The sequence below is a fragment of the Suncus etruscus genome, chromosome X, assembly GCF_024139225.1.
Source record: "Suncus etruscus isolate mSunEtr1 chromosome X, mSunEtr1.pri.cur, whole genome shotgun sequence".
Taxonomy (NCBI): domain Eukaryota; kingdom Metazoa; phylum Chordata; class Mammalia; order Eulipotyphla; family Soricidae; genus Suncus; species Suncus etruscus.
The window spans coordinates 116,720,733-116,741,391 of NC_064868.1; the positions used below are offsets into that span (position 1 = coordinate 116,720,733).

General features: G+C 43.5%; 1 protein-coding gene across 2 annotated transcripts in view; it reads left to right on the plus strand.

The window, feature by feature from the left end:
* TMEM255A (transmembrane protein 255A) overlaps positions 1–19,735 on the plus strand; it is an 85,399-nt gene extending 65,664 nt beyond the window's left edge. For both annotated transcript variants that reach the window (XM_049767602.1, XM_049767603.1), the window contains 2 exons: positions 7,201–7,344; positions 17,381–19,735. In XM_049767602.1, the coding sequence (XP_049623559.1) occupies positions 7,201–7,344; positions 17,381–17,539 (303 nt within the window). In that variant the 3' untranslated portion in view covers positions 17,540–19,735. The remainder of the gene's footprint in view (positions 1–7,200; positions 7,345–17,380) is intronic.
* Positions 19,736–20,659: the final 924 nt, after the last annotated feature.

Sequence of the window (20,659 nt, forward strand, 5' to 3'; positions counted from 1 at the left end):
GGCAAATGCCTTACCACTGTGCTATCTCTCCGCCCCCCTCCCCATAATAATTTATGAGCACACAGCCAGGAGTTACCACTGAGCACTATTCGGTGTGATCCATAAAATCAAAAATAAGTAAATACATAAATAAAAGGAAGGCCACTGATTAATCAAGGTTTCATAACTTGAGTTCCAGAGTTTTAACAGTGAAACAAACTCCTATATGCATATATATAAGAGAGCTCAAGACACACGCACACAGAGAGGGGTCAAATTTATTGTCAACTTGAAATCGCTTATTTTATTTTATTTTAATTTTACAGAGTCAATCATGATTGAGTTTCAGGCATTCAATGTTCCAATACTCATCTCACCATCAGTGTCTATTTTTCTCCATCAGTGCCCTCAGTTTCTCTCTCACCCACCAGCCTCCACTAGGACAGGTACTTTGATTCCCTTTTAGGCACCTTGGTTTACCAGTTCCTAATAGGGTTTTACCTTAAGACATTTTTTTGGTTTTTGGTTTCTTTGGGGTTACACCTGGCAGCGCTCAGGGGTTACTCCTGGCTCTATGCTCAGAAATCACTCCTGGCAGGCTCAGGGCACCATATGGGATTCTGGGATTCAAACCACTGATCTTCTGCATGTGAGGCAAACACCTTACCTCCATGCTATCTCTCTGGACCCAAGACATTTTAACACCTTCCAGCATTTATCAAGTAGCCACTTCCCTCTGCATTCTTTCAGTGTTCTCCTCCCCATCCTTACCCCAAGGAAAACTTCCTCCCAGTTTTCAGTTTGTTACCTTTGGGCCTTTGTTATGGAATCATTTACTTTGAAATCTAGCCAGGTCATTATTTGGGGGTCATTTTGTTTGCCCAATCCCTGTCCAGTGTTTCACTTCACCAGTCTCTTGTTGTTTGTCCATTTCCTCTCCACTCTACCCTGGACTTTCTTCTCTCCTGTATGTGTCTTATACTCATTTGATGTAACTGCTTTTTCTTACGTGTTTCTTTCCCAGCGATAATCCACTTCCTTTCAGAGATGATCCCGGACCTCTGGACTTGCTCACCATACAGAAACTTAGAGCTCTAGTTTACATTACATGGCTGTTTCTCTGCAAGAGGCTTAGTTTATTTGCGTACAACTAGCTTCATTATTATTTTTTGGTAAGAGCTGCAGGATATTTTCACTGACAAAAGGCCAAAGAAACTTATTTTCTGGGACTTCCCCAGAGATACCAATCTTCTTCGAGTTCTAGGGAAAGGCATTTCTGACCACCATCCCTTGGTAAAGCCAGTCAGCTCCTAACATGGCCCAGCTCTGAAACTTTCTCCCACACCTCCTAGAGCAGGGGTCTTCAAACTTTTTAAAGTGGAGGCCGGATTACAGTCCCTTAGAGAGCTGGAGGGCCGGACTATATGAGCTACTAATTCCTACTCACACTGCACATATCTTATATAAATAAAATGAAACCATTTATAAATAAACAGATCACGCACCAGTATTTCAATGGGAACTGTGGGCCTGCATTTGGCTAATGAGATGGTCAATGTCTGGTTCCATATTTGTCACTGCCAGTCGTAACAAGTGATGCAAGTGGGCATCAGTTAATCTTGATCTGGTTGGAGATTGCAGATGTTTCATTCTTGAAAAAGTCTGTTCACAGGCATAAGTGCTACCAAAGATGGTTACTATTTTGAGTGCATGGTTCCTGATATTTGGATATGTGTCAGAGGGGAGAGATGCATAGAAATTCAAAAGGTTACTTGACTTAAATGCGTCTTTCAGAGAGTCACAATTCTGCAGTTCAGCCAGTTCCATTTGGTAAATTGTAAGGACATTTTCAATCTCAACAGAAAATGGGTTACGAAAAAGCTGTATGTCCTGTTCATGGAGATGAAGCTCTTTGAATCTAAATTGAAACTCCTTTTGCAACAATTCTAGTGAAGCCAGACATGTTTCCTTTGGGAATGCAACCAATGGTTTGTCTGCTGACAGGTTTTGAGTTGTTGGGAGATGACTGAAGTTTTCCTCCTGTACTAGTTTGATGAGAAGGCCTAATTTTACTTCAAATGCTTTCACATGTGATGCCATATCACAGATGAGCTTCCCCTTGCCTTGGCGTTGCAGATTGAAACTGTTGAGTAGCTCTGTTATATCTGTCAGAAAGGCAAGGTGCTATTTCCATTCTGCATCATTGAGCTCTGGTACTTCTTGGTTTTTTGAAAGTAGAAAAGCTGTAATCTGCGGAAGTCATAGAAACGTTTCAAAACTCTCCCTCTACTCAGCCAACAGACTTCTGTGTGGTACAGAACATCTTCATGGGCAACATTTACCTCAGAAATTCCTGAAATTGTCTGTGGTTTAGTGCATGAGTTCTAATGTAATTAACACAAGATACCACAATTTTCATAACAGAGTCCCACTTCAGTGATTTACAACACAGCACTTGTTGGTGGATAAGGCAGTGTATGGCAATTGGATGAGGATGGTTATGTTTGTCCATCTCTTGTGTATTGTGAGCAATTACTCCTCTCTTAGACCCACCATGCTACTAGGAGCACCATCAGTTGTTACACTGACTAATTTAACCCAGTCCAGCTCCAAACTATTCACAGTTTGACAAACCTTTTCAAACATATCCACTCCTGTGGTTGTACCTTTGATACTTTGCAGTGCAGCAAGCTCTTCTGTGACTTCAAAATACTCATTTGTCCCACGCATATAAATGAGAAGTTGGGCAGAATCACGAACACCACTGCTTTCGTCGAGTGCCAAGGAAAAATAGCAAAGTTTCTTTGCAGAGTTTTGCAAATGGTGCAGCAAATTTTCTCCCATTTCTTCAATCCTTCGTGTCATTGTAACTCCTGAAAGGCTCACTGTACTAAATAAATTGGCCTTCTCTGGACACATCTCTTTGGCAACAGAAATAAGGCATTCTTTAACAAATTCTCCCTCCACAAATGGTTTGCCATTGTGCGCTATTAGCTTGGCAACTTGAAAACTTGCCTGCAGTGAGGAAGTATTTAACTGCTTCTGCTTCACAAAAGAATTTTGCTGAGTCGTCAGTGTATGTTTCAGTTGTAATATTTTATCTTTTCTCACTTCTCCAACCAAACAATCATATTTATCTTTATGTTGAGTTTGATAGTGGCGTCGCAAATTGTATTCTTTGAACACAGCAACTATATTCTGGCATATCAGACACACAGCTTTTTCTTTGTACCGCATAAAAAAGTAATCGTAAGTCCACTGTTCTTTGAATATCCTACACTCACCGTCAATTTTTCTTTTTCTTGACATCGTTGTTTCCTAGGGATTCCAAACTGATATTAGTGAAATGCAAATATGTGTGTATATATACACACAGTGTATGAACCCCCATTAGTCCCTGATGTGAACACTTACCCTTGCAGGCTTTTCTAAGCAGACCAGCTCAGTCCCTGATAGTTCAGTTATATCTCCCTATATAATGCCCAAATTGATATGTTCGGAATCAGCATGTGAACACTGAAAAGGAATTGCAAAATGCATATAAAATTTTCAATGTAACCCCTTTAAAATGCTTCAGCATCGAACCCCTAATTTTCCACATGGGCAATTCAGCACTGAACCCCTAACCTCCCAACCACTGCCCACCCCCTAACTTTGATTTCAGCACTGAACGCCTCACCACCCCCAAAGGGGAATTTTCATATGAGTCACCCACAGCCCAATCGGGCAGAACCCCCATCTGGCAAAAAATTATTTCTATGGCACTTTTGACTGACCTTTGGCAGTGGAGGGAGTAGAGGAAAACCTCACTGTACAGGCAGGCACAGCACCACAGACACCACGTTGCCTGGGGGTGGAGCAGGCGCCTTTTTACATCATATAGTCACCCACATGTGGTACTCCTCGCCACGCGGCATCCGGCGCCCTCCAGTGACGTCATCAGCAATGCACACGCCAAGCACCAGGCCCAAGGGCGCATCAGTGTCCCTCTCAACACCGCCCTCACACCCACCCTCCCAGCACACAACATGCCATGGGCGGAGGTGGTTAACGTCATCCCTGAGAAACCGTGACACTGAGTGTATATGCTGGCAGGTATCTTGGCAACCAAACAGTGCTCACTGCTGGCGGGCTGCATTAGACTCCTCTGCAGGCCGCATGTGGCCCGCGGGCCGTAGTTTGAAGACCCCTGTTCTAGAGGCTGATTGTCCCTTGAGCTGCATTGGAATGACTGAGGTTTGTAGTTCTTTAAGCTTACGAGAAATGTAAACAATAAAACCCACTCCAAAGAAGAGAGCAACAGAACTGTGTTGAAACTTGCTGTAAGGAAGTTTTCCTTTGCCAACATCCCAGCATGGATGCCTGTGTCACTGCCAGAGCCTGCCCACACACTTTCATCACTTCAGAGGAAGCATCTGCTCTCTGTTAATGTTGAGTAGATATGAACCAGAAACAGGACTAATTGATGTTGAAGATCTCTCTTCATTAATTATCCTCTTCACTACTGATTGTAACATTTGAAATGGGCAAAACCATGTACCCTCCACACACACACCTTGGATATCCTGACATTCACAGTTTTAACTTACAGGCCTGCTTGGGAATAAATAAGCAGTGCTTTGTATGTGTTGAGAAAAAGAACTCTGTCTTGGACTAGATGAAGAGTTATATATTATCATCATGGTATACAATCCATTGTTTGTTTTATTGGAGGGTGCATTTCTTTCCTTTTTTAGAGGGGCCAAACCCAGTTGTGCTTGGGGCATACTCCTGACTCTGTATTTAGGGGTCATTTCAGATGGTGCTTCAGGGAACATACGGGGTGCCAGGGATTAATCTCAGATTGGTCATCCACTGTACAATCTCTTGAGCCCATATGGTACCCAATTCCTTCTACATTGTAATCAATATATTCTGCTTCTTTGTTCATGATTTCTTTGCAGTGTTAAGGTTGTTCTTTCATTCTACAGGGCTGATAAAAATAAATATCCTTCATGTCCTTAGCCAAGTTGAAATCTGTAGGAAACCTCACAACATTAAAAAAATTATTGGGGCCGGAGAGGTGGTGCTAGAGGTAAGGTGTCTGCCTTGCAAGCACTAGCCAAGGAAGGACTGCGGTTCGATCCCCCAGCGTCCCATATGGTCCCCCCAAGCCAGGGGCAATTTCTGAGCGCTTAGCCAGGAGTAACCCGTGAGCGTCAAATGGGTATGGCCCAAAAAACAAAAAAAATTATTAAATCACTCTGAGCTGTAGTTAAAAAGTTTCTCATGACTGAGTTTCAGTTATCGAATGTCTGAGCACCCATCCCTTCACCTATGCACACTTCCACCACCAGTGTCCCCAGTTTCCTTCCCACCCACCACCCCCACCACCCTGCCTCTATGGCAGACACTTTTCTTTTTCAATACTGTTACAGAAAGGGTATTATGTATATCACTTTACCTCCTTTCAGTATCTAGTTCTTGCCCAGAGTGACCATTTCCCACTATCATTTTCATAGTGGTCCATCTCTGGCCTAACTGTACCCCCTAACTGTGCCAAGCTTCCTACTATAGATCAGCCCTCATTTCTTTGAAACTGTCACGATTTTCACAGATTCCTAGTGATTCATCACATTTGGTCATAGCAAATGCACATTGGGCTTCACATATTTGAATTTTATTTATTGGGTCTTTTTTCCCCCTTATCACCTTAAAAGTCACATAGCACAGTTTCTGGCCATAGGTTTGATTTCTTTTTTCATTTTTGGGACACACCTGGCACTCAGGGATTACTCCTGGCTCTACGCTCAGATATCGCTCCGGGCTCAGGGGACCATATGGTATGCCAGGCCCCATATGGGAATTGAACCTGGGTCCGTCCTGGTTGGCCACATGTAAGGCAAATGCCCTACCACTCTGCTATCACTCCAGCCCTGGTTTGAAATTTTTTAATGAAAAATTGAGGGAAATGACAAAATATTTATCTATTAGTTGTAAAAATGATGGCTAAATAGCAGAAGGGGAAGAGTCCCTATGTAGCCCTATATAACTCCTAGTAGTACTTTCCTCTGAAAAAATAATCCTAGTTCACACCAGAGCTAGCACAGGGATGGGTACTTCCCTTGAAAATAGCAGATTCTGGTTCCATCCCCAATACTGCATATGGCTGTCCAAACATTGCGAGGGTTCACTGCTAAGTGTAGTACCCAGAGGAGCCCGTGAGCATTGCTGCGTTGTCTCAAAACCCTTCTCTACCCCATCCTCCAATAAAAAAATAATAGGCATGGTTGTGAAACTTTATAATTTATTTGCATTTATAAATAAGTTACAGCTTTATATACACATACAATTGTTTGGGTCTTTATTTGCGCATGAATTGTAATCATACTATATTAACATGGTGGCTTAGTAATTTGTATTATTTTCCTAGAGTTTTAGGTTCACAATAGTATTAAGTTGAAAGTATATAGACTTTCTCTGCACATGTAGTCTTTCGCATTATCAACAGCCTCATCAAAGTAGTACATTGCTACTAGAATGAAGTTGTATTGGCCCATCAGAGCTACTCAAAGTCTGCACTCTGGGAGGTGTACAATCTGTGAGTTTGGAAAAATGTATAATAAGCTGTATCTATCACTGTAACCCCATGCAGAGTATTATCACTGCTCTAATAATACTACTCTTACCCTTAATCCCTGGAATAGGAACACTGATCATTTTATTGCCTAGAGTTGGTGACTTTTATTTATTTTTTTTTAGTTTTTGGGTTACACCAGGTGATGCTCAAAACATATTCCTGGCTCTATACTCAGGAAATACTCCTTGTGCTTGGGGGATCATATGGGATGCCTGGGGTTGAACCCAGATCAGCCATATGCAAGGCAAACGCCCTACCCACTGTATTATCTTCACCCTTTTAATAAAATTAACACTGTATTCCAGATAAATTTCTCTTTTTTTTGAGGTTTTTTTTTAATTTTTGGGCCACACCCGGTGATGCTCAGGGATTACTCCTGGCTCTGTGCGCTGGGATCTTTCCTAGGTCAGTGCATGCAAGGCAAATAAATTCCCTACTGCTTACACCACCACTCCAGCCTCCCAGATAAATTTCTTAGCCACTAAATCTAGGTCCAAATCTCTAATTGTCTGCTATTCTATGCTATGGATGACTCACCATTTATTCAGTCATTCTCCTAGTGATGAATGTTTATATTGTTTGTAATTTGTGTTTTTCTCTAGAACCCAACTCTTCCGGCACTGAACTGTTCTGTTGAAAATGCCCATCCAACTGTTTCGTACTATGCTCGTCCTCAAGTGGCCTCCTACAATACCTACTACCACAGCCCTCCTCACCTGCCACCATATTCTGCTTATGACTTCCAGGTATGTTTTGAGAGCAAAATAACTCTGTTCCTCTTACTCTCACTCATGTTTTCTTGTTTCCTCCCTACTCACAACATTTTCTCCATATATCTGAAGTAATTAGGCTCTCTCTCTCCCTGATGGCCTTTAGCAACTTGACTTAGCTGAGAGACTCTGTGGGCAGACAATAGAAGAGATGAGGTGGGTAGGACAGACACCAAAGGAGAAGCATCAGAGAGTTGGAAGAAACGGAGAGAAAAAGAGAGAAGGACAAGGTATCCCATTCACCAAAAAAGATGGCTTAATTGAAAAAATGGTGGCCCATCATGGACCCATCATGGATAAGGACTTTGCTCCTCTTCCTCTGAACAGGGAGAGGTTTAACCTACTTCTGTAGTACAAGTGCACTCTGAGCCAGACACAGCTTTGAATCAAATCTATCATAAGGGAAAAGTTCCTTCTCCCCTACTTCTTAACTAGGACTACAAAGAAATTATTTGTTCACTACACACTGCTCCTACTTTTACCCTCTTACCAAACATACGTTAGATATGGTCTTAGAAATTTGCAATTGGGGTCCAAAGCAATAGTATAGTGAATAAGGGCATTTGCTTTGTACACAGCTGACGCAGGTTTGATCCCTTGCATCCTATATGGTCCCCTGAGCCTGCCAGGAATAATTTCTGACCACAGAGCCAGGAGTAACCATGACTACCACTGGGTGTGGCACAAAACCCAAAAAGAATTGCAATTGTTGGGGGCGGGAGCAGTGGTGCTAGGGGTAAGGTATCTGCCTTACAAGCACTAGCCTAGGACGAACCGAGGTTCGATCCCCAGCGTCCCATATGGTCCCCCAAGCCAGGAGCGATTTCTGAGCGCATAGCCAGGAGTAACCCCTGAGCGTCACCAGGTGTGCCCCCCCCAAAATAAAACAATTGTAATTGCCCCTTTTCCTTTTGAGCTGAGACTAAGTAAAAAAAAAAATAGGACTTCCAAAAGCACCTAATAAAGTTATTTTAATTAAATAAAAGTTTTTTTCTTACTGTGTGTTAGTCACTAAGCTGTTTGCTCTTAGAGAAAACAAACAAAATGATCCTTTCAGACATGTAACTCTTGACCAAAGGAAAAGTGGACTCCACTACAGTCTCACTCATTCAAAACTGGGGAGCCAAGGAATATCTCTGAAGGAGGAGCAATTTGCTTCTATTCACTAAGTGCCCACTATTCATATAAGTGCTCCAGGCCACACAGAATCGTGAGTAGGTTGGGTGCTTCGAATTAAACAGACAAAGTAGCAATACAGAATAATTGGCTAATCTAATTGTAGCTACAGATAAAAAATTAATGTAGTAAACCCCTATTTAATTGAATAAAGTGCACTTTTGCTGGGTTTAGAGACTCTTTGGGATGGTCTAGGACTAGACTGCAGCAGTAATATATGTATGTAATGTGAACAGGCACATGTATCTGTTATTAAATAGAGTATTAGGGAGCCTGCAAGATAGCACGGGAATTAAGGTACTTGTCTTGTGCAAAGACAACTCCAGTTCAATCCCCAGCACCTCATAGTGTCCCCCAAGAACTGCCAGGAGTAAGTCTCAAGCATGGAGTCAGGAGTAGCTCCTGAGATCTGTCAGATGTGGTAATATATATATAATAAAGTACAGAACAAGGAAGAATCTATTAAAGCTTGGTAAAATAATGTGGAAATGTATTTATTTTTTTGGTTTCTGCAAGTGCTTTGGGGCTACTCTTGACATGGTTCTTGGGGATGACGCGCAGTGATCTTCAATGGTTACTCCCATATCTGTGTTCAAGTGCTTGCTTGAGGTATTACAGATTGAACCTGAACCCCCACATGCAAACCATGTGCTACAGCTCTACAGTATCTCTGTGGCCTTGAACTTATTTTTCATTTTTTTGTTTGGGGCCATACTTTTCAATATTCAAGGGTTACTCCTGGCTCAGTACTCACGGATCACTCAGGCCAATGCTGGGGCAACCATATGAGATGCTGGAGATTGAACATGGGTTGACCCCTTAAGCCTCTATTTCTTTTTTGTTTTGTTTTGATTTTTGGGCCACACCCGGTGATGCTCAGGGGTTACTCCTAGCTATGCGCTAAGAAATTGCTCCTGGCAGGGCCAGAGAGATAGCATGGAGGTAAGGCATTTGTCTTGCATGCAGAAGGACAGTGGTTTGAATCCCAATATCCCAAATGGTCCCCTGAGCCTGCCAGGAACGATTTCTGAGCATAAGCCAGGAGTAACCTCTAAGCGCTACCGGGTATGACCCAAAAAAAAAAAAAAAAACAAAACAAAACAAAACAAAAAAAAACAAAAAAAGAAATTGTTCCTGGCTTGGGGGACCATATGGGATGCCTGGGAATCTAATCTGTCCTTGGTTATCTGTGTGCAAGGCAAACTCCCTACCACTGAGCCATCGCTCTGGCACCTATAAGAAGCACTTTTTTTGTTTGTTTTTTGTTTATGGCCACACCTGGTGACGCTCAGGGGTTACTCCTGGCTCTTCGCTCAGAAATTGCTCCTGGCTTGGGGAACCATATGGTATGCCAAAGGATGGAACCGTGGTCCATCCTAGGTCAGCTGCTTGCAAGGCAAACACCCAACTGCTGCACCACCGCTCCAGCCCCTACACCTCTATTTTTTTTTGTGGGGGGGGACACACCCAGCAGCACTCAGGGGTTACTCCTGGCTCCAGGAGTCAGAAATCGCTCCTAGTGGGCTCGGGGGAATCACATGGGATGCCGGGATTCGAACCAACGACCTTCTGCACGAAAGGCAAATGCCTTACCTGCATGCTATCTCTTCGGCTCCATACACCTCTATTTCTTTAGGATATGATGGGCCCACACCCAACTGTACTCAGGGCTTACTCCTGGCTCTGTGCTCAGGAATCATTCCTGATAGTACTCAGGGGATCCTAACTGGTGCCAAAGATCAAACTAGAGGATCATCCTTTTGCAGGGCAAGTGCTTTAAACTCTGTACTATCTCTGACCCAAAGCCCCTATAATTTTTTTTAGTTTTGGGGCCACACCTAAAAATGCTCAGGGCTTATTCCTGGCTCTACACTCAGAATAACTCTTGGCAGTGGTTGGGGGACCCTATATAAAGCCAAGGATTAAACCAGGAGGTCAACCTCATTCAAGGCAAGTACCTTAGTCCCTGAACTATCACTGTGGCCCAACGTCTTCTTTTTTGGTTTGGCTTTTGTTTTGTGTTGGGGCCACACAGAGCAAAGCTAGGGTGTTAACTCCTGGCTCTGCACTCAGGAATAACTCCTGGTGGTGCTTGGGGGACGATATGGGATTCAGGGGATCAAGCCCTGTTGGCTACATGCCTGGCAAGCACCTTACCCTCTGCACTATCTCTCTGGGTCCCCTCATTGGCAGATAAGATCACTGAATCTCGGGGAAGAGGGATGTGACTTTCCAAAAGTGACAGGTGAAGTGAAAGAGCAAGCATTTGTTTCAGTTTTATGTAGCTCCAGATCAGCTTGAGGAATTGGGGGGGGGGGGGGATTTGGAATTCTGAGCCCAGTATAGACCTTTTCCCCATTAGTTAAACTGAGGACATTGCTTCCTTCTCCTGATTTCAATCGTGGCCTTCCTCATCATGATTCAAAGTCTCTTTAGTCTTCCTATCAGCATCATTCAGCTGCTCCCTATTCCAGGGCTGTTGGAACACAACACTGTCCTCTCTAAATTCTTTGTCTAGGTTCAGGATTTATTTCCTATTTCCTTTGTGGATATATGATTATTATCTAGTGTAGGTTTTGAAGGATTTAGTTTTTCTTTTTTTGGAGGGAGGCATTAGGCCAAATTCACTGGGCAATGCTAGGGTTATTCCTAGTTCTTTGTTCAGAATCACTCCTGGTGGTTTTTGGGGGGATGCTATGTGGTGCTGGAGATAGAATTGGGGTTGGCAGCTGCATGCAAGGTCAGCACCTTATTTTTTATCCTATGTTTCTGGACCTATTGAGAAATTTGTTTCAAAGTGATTCATTTTCCCACTAGAACTTCTGCAGTCTTTTGTTTGAGCATTTGAGTTAAATTTAGTTCACCAGGTTCCAATCCTTTATACTTTCATCCAAGAAAATGCCATTTTCTACCCAAAACAGTTGAGGCTAATGAACATATGCTTAAATTTGTAGATATGAGAAAGCAGTCAGCAAAATACATGCCAACTCTGAGAATAAAGCCACCAGAAGTACAAATCTGCCTTGTGGAATAAAAGAGAAAAAAGACAGCAAACAGACAGACTGTTCCCTTCTGTTCTTTTCAGATTGCAAAAGGACCCACATTCAAGCAGGAAAACTGACCTTTCTAGTCTGTCTTCTGAGGGAATGTCTTCCCCATTCTTGTCATTTCCCACGAGGACAATTCATACACTTTTTTTTGTGGTTTTTGGGTCACACCCGGCAGTGCTCAGGGGTTATTCCTGGCTCCAGGCTCAGAAATTGCTCCTGGCAAGCACTGGGGACCATATGGGACGCCGGGATTCGAACCGATGACCTCCTGCATGAAAGGCAAACACCTTACCTCCATGCTATCTCTCCGGCCCTAATTCATACACTTTTGAGTCTGAATCTTCATTGTACCCTGAAGTTGAGAGAAGCCAAAGATTTCTCTCCTCAAAGCCAGGCCCCTATTGGGCCACTGTGCAGTTAGGAAGCTTGGGAAACATTTCTCGTGGTTAGACCTTGAGTGAAGACTTGGGAGAGCCCAATTGGCCCCTAGTATGTGTTAAGTGCTGAGCTTGAAGACAGACCCTGCCAAATGTGGGTCTCCAAGTTGCTTTTTAGCACTCTGCTTGCTCCAAAGCAGGAAGCTGACACTCTCCCCATTGCCTTCTTGGTCATCAGCCCCCACACTTTCTTTTCTTGTCCCTCATATCTCAGCTATCTCAGCTTTAGTCCTGAAGCCTCAATTCTGAAAGTTGGGGGGAGGGGCTTATAAAGTCCATATCTCCCCCTACTATTTACCCTGTATAGTTTTCTGGACACCACTTAAGGATTACTGGCCACACTCCCTAGTAGGAAAACTCTTGTTTCACTAAAAGCCAAGTTCAGCTCAGAGCAAGTCTCTGGGCCTGTGCTACCTGTAGGCATCTCTGCTTATATTCGTTGCTGCAGAGTATCCCTCTTACTCACCGGAAATGACCTGTTTGTTTTCAAATCGGGCCCATTTCACAAAAGAATGGAGAAAAGCATTATGGTCCATATTAATGAGCACCTCAAGCAGCTGTCACTCAGTGGTTGTTTTTCCTCCATTTTTTCCTTCCTGTTTATTATCTTTGCCTCCCCATCATTTCTGATCCTTCTTTTTTTTTTTTTTTTTTTTTTGGTTTTTGGGTCACACCCGGCAGTGCTCAGGGTTTACTCCTGGCTCCAGACTCAGAAATCGCTCCTGGCAGGCTCAGGGGACCATATGGGATACCGGGATTTGAACCACTGACCACCTGCATGAGAGACAAACACCTTACCTCCATGCTATCTCTCCGGCCCCATTCTGATCCTCATTTTTTAATGTCTTCAGATAATTTTATTATTTTAAAAATGAAATATACCTTCATTTTGATGAACGCATGCCAGTTTTAGTTAGGTGATGATATGTTTTACCACAGATATCTATTTTGACATTTAGGGTGGAAACGAGATTTTATCCAAAGTGCCCAATTTTTTTTCATTTTTCTTTTTTTAATATATTTTTTATTTAAGTAACATGATCATAGTTGGGTTACAGTCATAACCAGAACACCCCCCTTCACCACTGTAACATTGCCCTCTTCCTCTTCCCATCCCCTACCTGTATTCAAGACAGGCATTCTATTACAGTTATTTGTTTTTAAGTTCAGTTAGTTGTATTTTTTTCCTTAAAGGATAAGAGTAAAAAAATATAGTAAAGGTGTGGAAGTGGCAATCGCCGTTGTTTGCATAGGTCCAGAAAAATGGGAAAATGAAAAAAAAATCCTTGACCTGGGCACAGAGAGATAGCACAGTGGCGTTTGCCTTGCAAGCAGCCGATCCAGGACCAAAGGTGGTTGGTTCAAATCCCAGTGTCCCATATGGTCCCCCATGCCTGCCAGGAGCTATTTCTGAGCAGACAGCCAGGAGTAACCCCTGAGCACCGCCGGGTGTGGCCCAAAAAACAAAACAAAAAAAAATCCTTCACCTGATTACAAAAAGACCTCACCCCAGAAGTTTATTGGCATAAGACCGACTCTGGGTTCCAGGCATACCAGTCTGTCCAACTCGAGTCATTCTCAAGGTCCCGGTGAAACTTTTTCACACTTTAGCTATTGTTGGTATCAGACTCTTATATTTAAAGACTCTGGATTCTGTGCATTTCTTTCATCGATGTCAGGCAGATGTGGAGCATCCTCTAGTTTCAGCATACCATTCAATGCGGAGCGATCTGCCCTGCATGCAGACTGTTGCTGAGTCATCTGGGTGTTGGGAGCACTCTTTGCAGTAAGTCAATGCCAAAGCAGTGGTAGGTCTTCCTTGGTAGAGGCTTGTCTGATCCTCTTTTTATCTATTTTTCTTCTTCCCCAGTCTTCTATCTCCCAGCTTTTGCTTTGGGGGGGGGGGTCCAGAAAGATAGGGAGAATGCCAATAACTAAGAGAAACCTGGATTTTTTGCTCTTTAGACCCTGTTTCCTTTGCGGGCCTCCTTTTGCACAGTACAAGGGCCAGGGCTATTTGTGTAGTGAAGGCCTCACAGTGCACTTGAGAGACAGCCCAAGAGACAGGTAAGCCATTGGTCTTCAGGAGAGCCAAGGGCAGGCCTAGGTGGGGCCAGGCAGCTCAGTGGTCTTTTTTCAGCATCCTTGTCCTGCAGGCCACCCCAGCTTCTAAGTTGTGGCACTGCACAGTTCCCACTGACAGACCCAGCAGGAGACCATTTACTGGTAGATGTTTTTTGAGGTACAGGATTCAAAGCTCTGTTCTTGGGAGCTGCCTGTCTTATTAGGAAAATTCGACTCACAGGCAGAAACCAAAAAGCACCCGGCCAGCTCCCAGCTGGCAACAAAGCCAAAGCCTTCTCAAGGTGCCTGCCTGTTGCTAGGAAACCACACGCTGGTGCTGTGGGCCTTTCTTTCTCCAAACCTCAAGGGTGTGTGGACAGCAGCCAGTTTGCTCTTGAGCTCTGCCAGCAGCCCTTCAATGCTCCCAAAGACTCCCAGTATCCTCCCTGGGAAGGAAGAAGCATCGCGCTCTCTCCCCCATCCAATATCTCCTCAATACAAGAAATGAAAATCTGAAGGCCACTGCACACCCACTCTTTTATTAGCCACTGGTTCAATTGCCACCCCTGCCAGCTGCTCCCCACAAGCCTTTCACTGCCTCTTGGGGGCCTGAGGACATGAAAAATGATGGTGGGATTCTGCCACAGCACCCTGCTGCCTCATGCTGAAATTTTGAGGTTCTGTTCTCTAGGGAAAAGGTGAGGGTTCAGGGCCCAGAGAGATAGCACAGCGGCATTTGCCTTGCAAGCAGCCGATCCAGGACCAAAGGTGGTTGGTTCGAATCCCGGTGTCCCACATGGTCCCCCGTGCCTGCCAGGAGCTATTTCTGAGCAGCCAGCCAGGAGTAACCCCTGAGCACCGCCGGGTGTAGCCCAAAAATCAAAAAAAAAAGTCACAGAAGAGGAAAGTAGAAAATAAGGATAGTGTTTGGGGAGGCAGAGGAGAAAGTTTGGAAGTTATGATAGTGATATATGTGAGAAAAGCCTATGTTCCTGGAGGCACAAGGGAAAAGGAGATTTGGGAGGGTTGGGTCACACCCAGCAGCACTCAGGGGTTACTCCTAGTTCTGCACTCAGACTTGCCCCTGGCAGGCATCGGGGACCATATGGGATGCCGGCATTCAAACCACTGACCTTCTCGCCTTACCTCCATGCTATATCTCCGGACCCTTTTTTGGGGGTGGGGAGGAGATTTTAAGAAAGATTGGCTGGGCCTGGAAAGCAAGCACAGTAGGTAGGGCCTACCCAGGTTCATAGGGAGTAATGTCTGAATGCAGAGCCAGAAGTAACCTCTGAACATCGTTGGAGGTGCCCTCCCCCAAATGAAGACTGCCTGGAACGCCCTGCCTCAAGTTGTTTGGCCTGTGAAGGCTCTTAAGGTTCTGTGATGTTCTCATTCCATCAGATGGGAAGTAGAGCAGGGAGGAATGTAGAAGGTGGCACCTAGAGTATCTACAGCTTTAACATTATCTGGGAAGCAACAGCTATTTCAGTGTTTGAAGCAAGACCTAGAAACCTGGCTATCCCATCCTCTAGGACACCCCCACCCACAGAAGTCAGGATTGGGGATAAGTAGAGTTAGTCAACTGGTGTTTGACTTCAGATATCTTGTATGGTTAGCTGGAGCCTAGAAAATGATAAAACATCTTCAGTCTCTGGCCAACACAACAAAGGTGTGACCACCCCAAACATCATGAAAACTCTTGAGGAACTTGACTATAAGTGGGTCTTTTTCCCAGATGTATACTAGTTCCTTTTCGTGCTGACACTTTGAACACGGCCATTCTCAGGCTGCTTGTTTACTCCTCTTTGTTCTTCTGGAGAGCCTAAAACTGGCCTCCTGCCACTTGCCATTCTTTTTTTTTGTTTGTTTTTTGGGCCACACCCAGCGGTGCTCAGGGGTTACTCCTGGCTGTCTGCTCAGAAATAGCTCCTGGCAGGCACGGGGGACCATATAGGACACTGGGATTTGAACCAACCACCTTTGGTCCTGGATTGGCTGCTTGCAAGGCAAACACCGCTGTGCTATCTCTCCGGGCCCCCACTTGCCATTCTTGAAGTCCCTCTCTGGCCTTCCTTCAGACCTCAGCTATGCTCCCCTCCTGGAACAAGGCAGTAGTACCCACAAGTAGTATCCACAAGGTGTACCATCTCGTGAAGAGGATCTATTTGGAAAACAATATCCATCTCGTCCTCCTGACATTGTAGTTACTCTTTCAGGAGTAACCTGTTAGTAACCCACTCCTGTTCTGAAATCAGTGGCAGAGGAGGATGCAACAAAGAACACATTCTGAGGGTCCAAGGTACACCTGGGATAGGTAGAAAGAAGTAGCAGGTGACTTCTAACATGTCAAGTCACTAAATATTTACAGAACTTTGCATCCTTTGCTTTCCTCAAGACAACCCAAGTTAGATGTCACACAGTAAAATGGAATCCTCAGTGTCAGCAAATTGTTGAGTTGTCCTTCATTCTGTATCATTGGCCTTTTCACCTCCATGCCTCAGATTCCCTTTGCTCTCCTGCCTAGTCTCCCCTTAAGGACTGAAGGTAGAGCAAGAATAGTTCGATTTACTTAACAGGCTCCAGATCCACAGACCGCCACCAACCAGAGATCACCTCTCCGGTCTCAGTTTTGGTTTACAAATAGACTACCCATGGTAATAGATTCTCGTAGCCAGGATTTGCCATGGTTTGAATAGCTTAACTTCAGTGAACATCAAGGCCCAAATGACATTTGTGGAGTCTAGTTGGGATGTTGTTGTTATAAGCTTCAGGGTGAGCTACTGAATTACAGGTAGAGAATAATACTGTATTGAAGGTTTAGGTGCTAAGGGTGGACGATGGATTTAAGACTAGAATGAACGAGGATTTGGGGAGGAGCAGACTGAATGTGGGGGTTCCAGGGGAAGGAGATTTTTGCCTAAACTCTGCAGTCTGAATGACCGAGAGAATACAGGAGCCACTCATGTCATCTCCTCTTAAACTCTTGTGAGGATCTGGAGTTCTTGGTGAAACAGCCAATGTGGGTTGTATTTAGTTTTATGTGTTGATTTTTAGCTATTGCAACCAAGCTCTCTAAACTGGCACTGCTGGCTCAGAGCTAGGACAAGGGGTCAGGTGCTTACCTCACATCCCACTGACTGGAGTTTGAACCCTTAAAACCATACTGTCCCCCAAGATCCGCCAGGGGTCACTCCTGTAAACAGTGTGAGGAACAGCCCAAGAACCAGGGGTGAGGGCCTAAGTATTAAGTAAGCTTAATATTGTTCTTTTTTTTCCATGCAGCATTCTGGTACCTTCCCATCTTCCCCTCCCTCCGGACTTTCTGATGAGCCCCAGTCTGCCTCTCCTTCACCAAGCTACATGTGGTCATCGAGTGCTCCACCACGTTACTCTCCCCCCTACTATCCTCCTTTTGAGAAGCCCCCACCTTACAGCCCCTAAAGAGGAATTCCAGCCAGCTATTATGAGTATGGTGGCTTTTGTATTTCTGCTTTAGTGGAAGTGTGTAGGGAACAAAATGTCAAATGTGATTCCCATGCATTATTTTAATTTGGATGACTAGCCACCTGGGCTAGGGAACGATAAGGGTGAAATTTATTCAACGTAAGAACGTAAGAATGGAGCAGGGCTAAGTAAAACCCCACATTTCCAAGATGGGCAGACCCTACTTTGCAAACAAGGTGAGGGATTCAATCCAGCAAGCAGCTTACTGTGTTTGGACTTGGATTACACTGCAATCATATTGCTGTCTGCTCCGAAGCCTAGCTTCCATCTATTTCATTTTGTGTAAATGGGGTGTTGTCCTCAGACCCTTGGTATCCAAATTCTTGGTCCCCTAGTTCCTTAGTTGAAGCACCTGGCTTGTAAGTACTATCTTTCCCTACCATCAAAGTCAGTTGCTAAGGGGAAAATCTCCAGATGGTGGGACATTACAGTAGTTCCAATACAGAGTTCTTTGCTTATGTCTGGATGTGGAAAACACTCCCCATCTTAGTACATCTTCTGAGTACTGAAAATCAGCTGCTCTCATCATTCCCTTCCACTTTCGTTCTCAGTACCTCCCAAAGGGAAAAGTGCAATATCCCCTCAAATAGTGGGGGACAAGATTGATGATTCAGGAAGCAAGAAATGCAGAGTAACGTGGGGTATAGAAAATCATCTAAAAGGAGACAGTGGTTCTACTCTACATTGCAGTATTACCAAATACACTCTCTACCGAAGACAGAACAAGTTTGGTCAAACTTCAGTTTTTAAGAAATGCTAGATTAGTTTCCTGTGTTGGAATAGGAATTGTTACTAATCTTTGTATTTACTCTTCAAATATTGTGCTTCAACTCCTGCAAACCGCACGTGCCCTACACCTCACTCCCTAAGAATCATCTGTATTTTAGTGCCATTGCTCTTACTGGTCCGTCTGTTTCTGCTGTGACCAATCATGATGTCCATCCAAGATTATGAAAAGTGTTACAATGCCGCTTCAAGTCTGCTAACCTCACCCTGTAGCCAACTGGGCAAATTCCCAGGTGTTATTGTTAAGTTAAAAGCCACCTGGCACATCATGGTAGGGAGCAATGTAGTTCTTTTGATTCAACACTGCTTTAACCCCATCAACCTAATAAATTTAACTTTGCCCCCACCCCCAGCCTTCACTTCAGAACTCTTTCATTACCCTGAGAATTCATGGTTTCAAGGAAGCGAGATAAACTAACACTTGTGTAATGAAAAACTCAAGGGGCTCGAGGAGGGTGCCTCCTTCCTTCTGCAAACACAGAACACACACTGGAAAACTTCCCAGCCAATTTCGCTACCTCCAGACTTGACGGAATGGAGGTGGCAGGCAAATGTCGGTGCTCCCGTCCACCCACCACCACGAATTTCCAAGGCATGAGGGGTCCATGCACAGTTCACTGGAAATATTTGCAAAAATTCAATTCAACTTTCAGCCTCATGAATGATGTCTCCTCCAGATTTCAAATTTGAAAAACCAGAATCCTTCTGAGGTATATAAAAAAAAAGCACGATTGTTTTTTTACAGTTCTGAGCATGTTAAAATTCTATTGGGTTTCAAAAGGGACTCGTAACCAATTGACTTTTACTCTACAAACAGGAACTTTATTACTCAAATTTTTGCTGTTTATACTTTACCTTTTGCTTTTAGTGTGTATATGAGTATTTAATTTTCTAAAAGGCACCATTTCACAGTATATCCTACATTTATCACATTTCTTAAAAGTGTTAAGATTCTACAACTCATTTCTATGTATTTTTCTTACTTTACAAAATAACTTGAAACAGTATAGATTTTGTAACACTTAATTTGATCAGCTTCTTTTTCTATTCTATTGAATTCTATGAAGTGCATGTTACCTTAGAAAAAGTACTATCTGCGGCTTTACTCTTGCCAGACGTTTGCTGTAATGACGGAATTTCTATTTCCAATATGTACCTTGACTGCTTTTTGTAATACTGCTATCTTCCTAATTCTGCTTTCAAGTATTGAACTGGGCATGAAAAATTAAAGTATTAATCCAGAACCTGTATCAACTGGATGTTGCTTAAAATCTGTATCACTGCCATATTGGAAACCCAGACTGCTTTTGTGATGTTTCAAATTAATAAAAGTATCCTCCCTCCTTACCCACTTATATGAGCCTTCCTGGAATCTAAAGAAAAAAGTATCACAAATACTCAAAGCAACTGACAATCACTGATTTACTTTGAACTCTCATGGTTCAAGATAAACCATGGAGGTGACTAACCGGCCTCCTAAAACAATGGGTGACTGCCATTCTGTCGTCATCTCCTCCGACAACACAGAGACTAGAAAATCACACCAAGTCTATAGATTTGTTCTGAAAGATCTTTTTTTTTTAAAAAAAGAAAGGCACCCAGATACCAGAATTATAACAGTTTTATTTTTGCCATAAGAAGCTCTATGAATATCAAGCAATGGTCAATAAAAAGAACAGTCATGACAGGGTAGGGAAGATTGTACAAGTCTGCACAGTAACAGTATTGAGTAGAAATGACAAGGTTTCATCATTGACAGAGGGGAGATGAGGAAGCCAGTGCTGCTGAATGGAGCAGGAACTTCAGTTCGATTCTCGATTTGATAGCACAGAACAACTGATCAATTTTTGCCATTTCCTTTCTCTTTCTGGCACAGTGTGGGGAAGGCTGCATTAATTTCCCCTAGTAAGCTAGGGAAAGATCATCTAAAAACTTATTTTAAAATCAAGTTTACATAAATTGCTATGATTATTTAAAAAAAACTCTTGCTTAATCTGAGCCTTGCCTTTTATGGGGTCACTTCTTTGAACACATTTCTATTTCAAACAGCTCTTATTTAGAGCTATTACACATGTGTAAAGGCATAGGGGTAAATCTGAAGCCAACTTCAAAGGGGAAAAGAAAGGATGTTCCACAGCCAGAATAATGTGCATAAAATAGGATTAAAACCCCTGGGTTAGTGAAATGAGTCAAAGGGCTGAAACACATACTTTTGACACACAGGAACCCTAGGTTCCATCCCCCAACAATGCATGGTCCCCTCTGCAGACA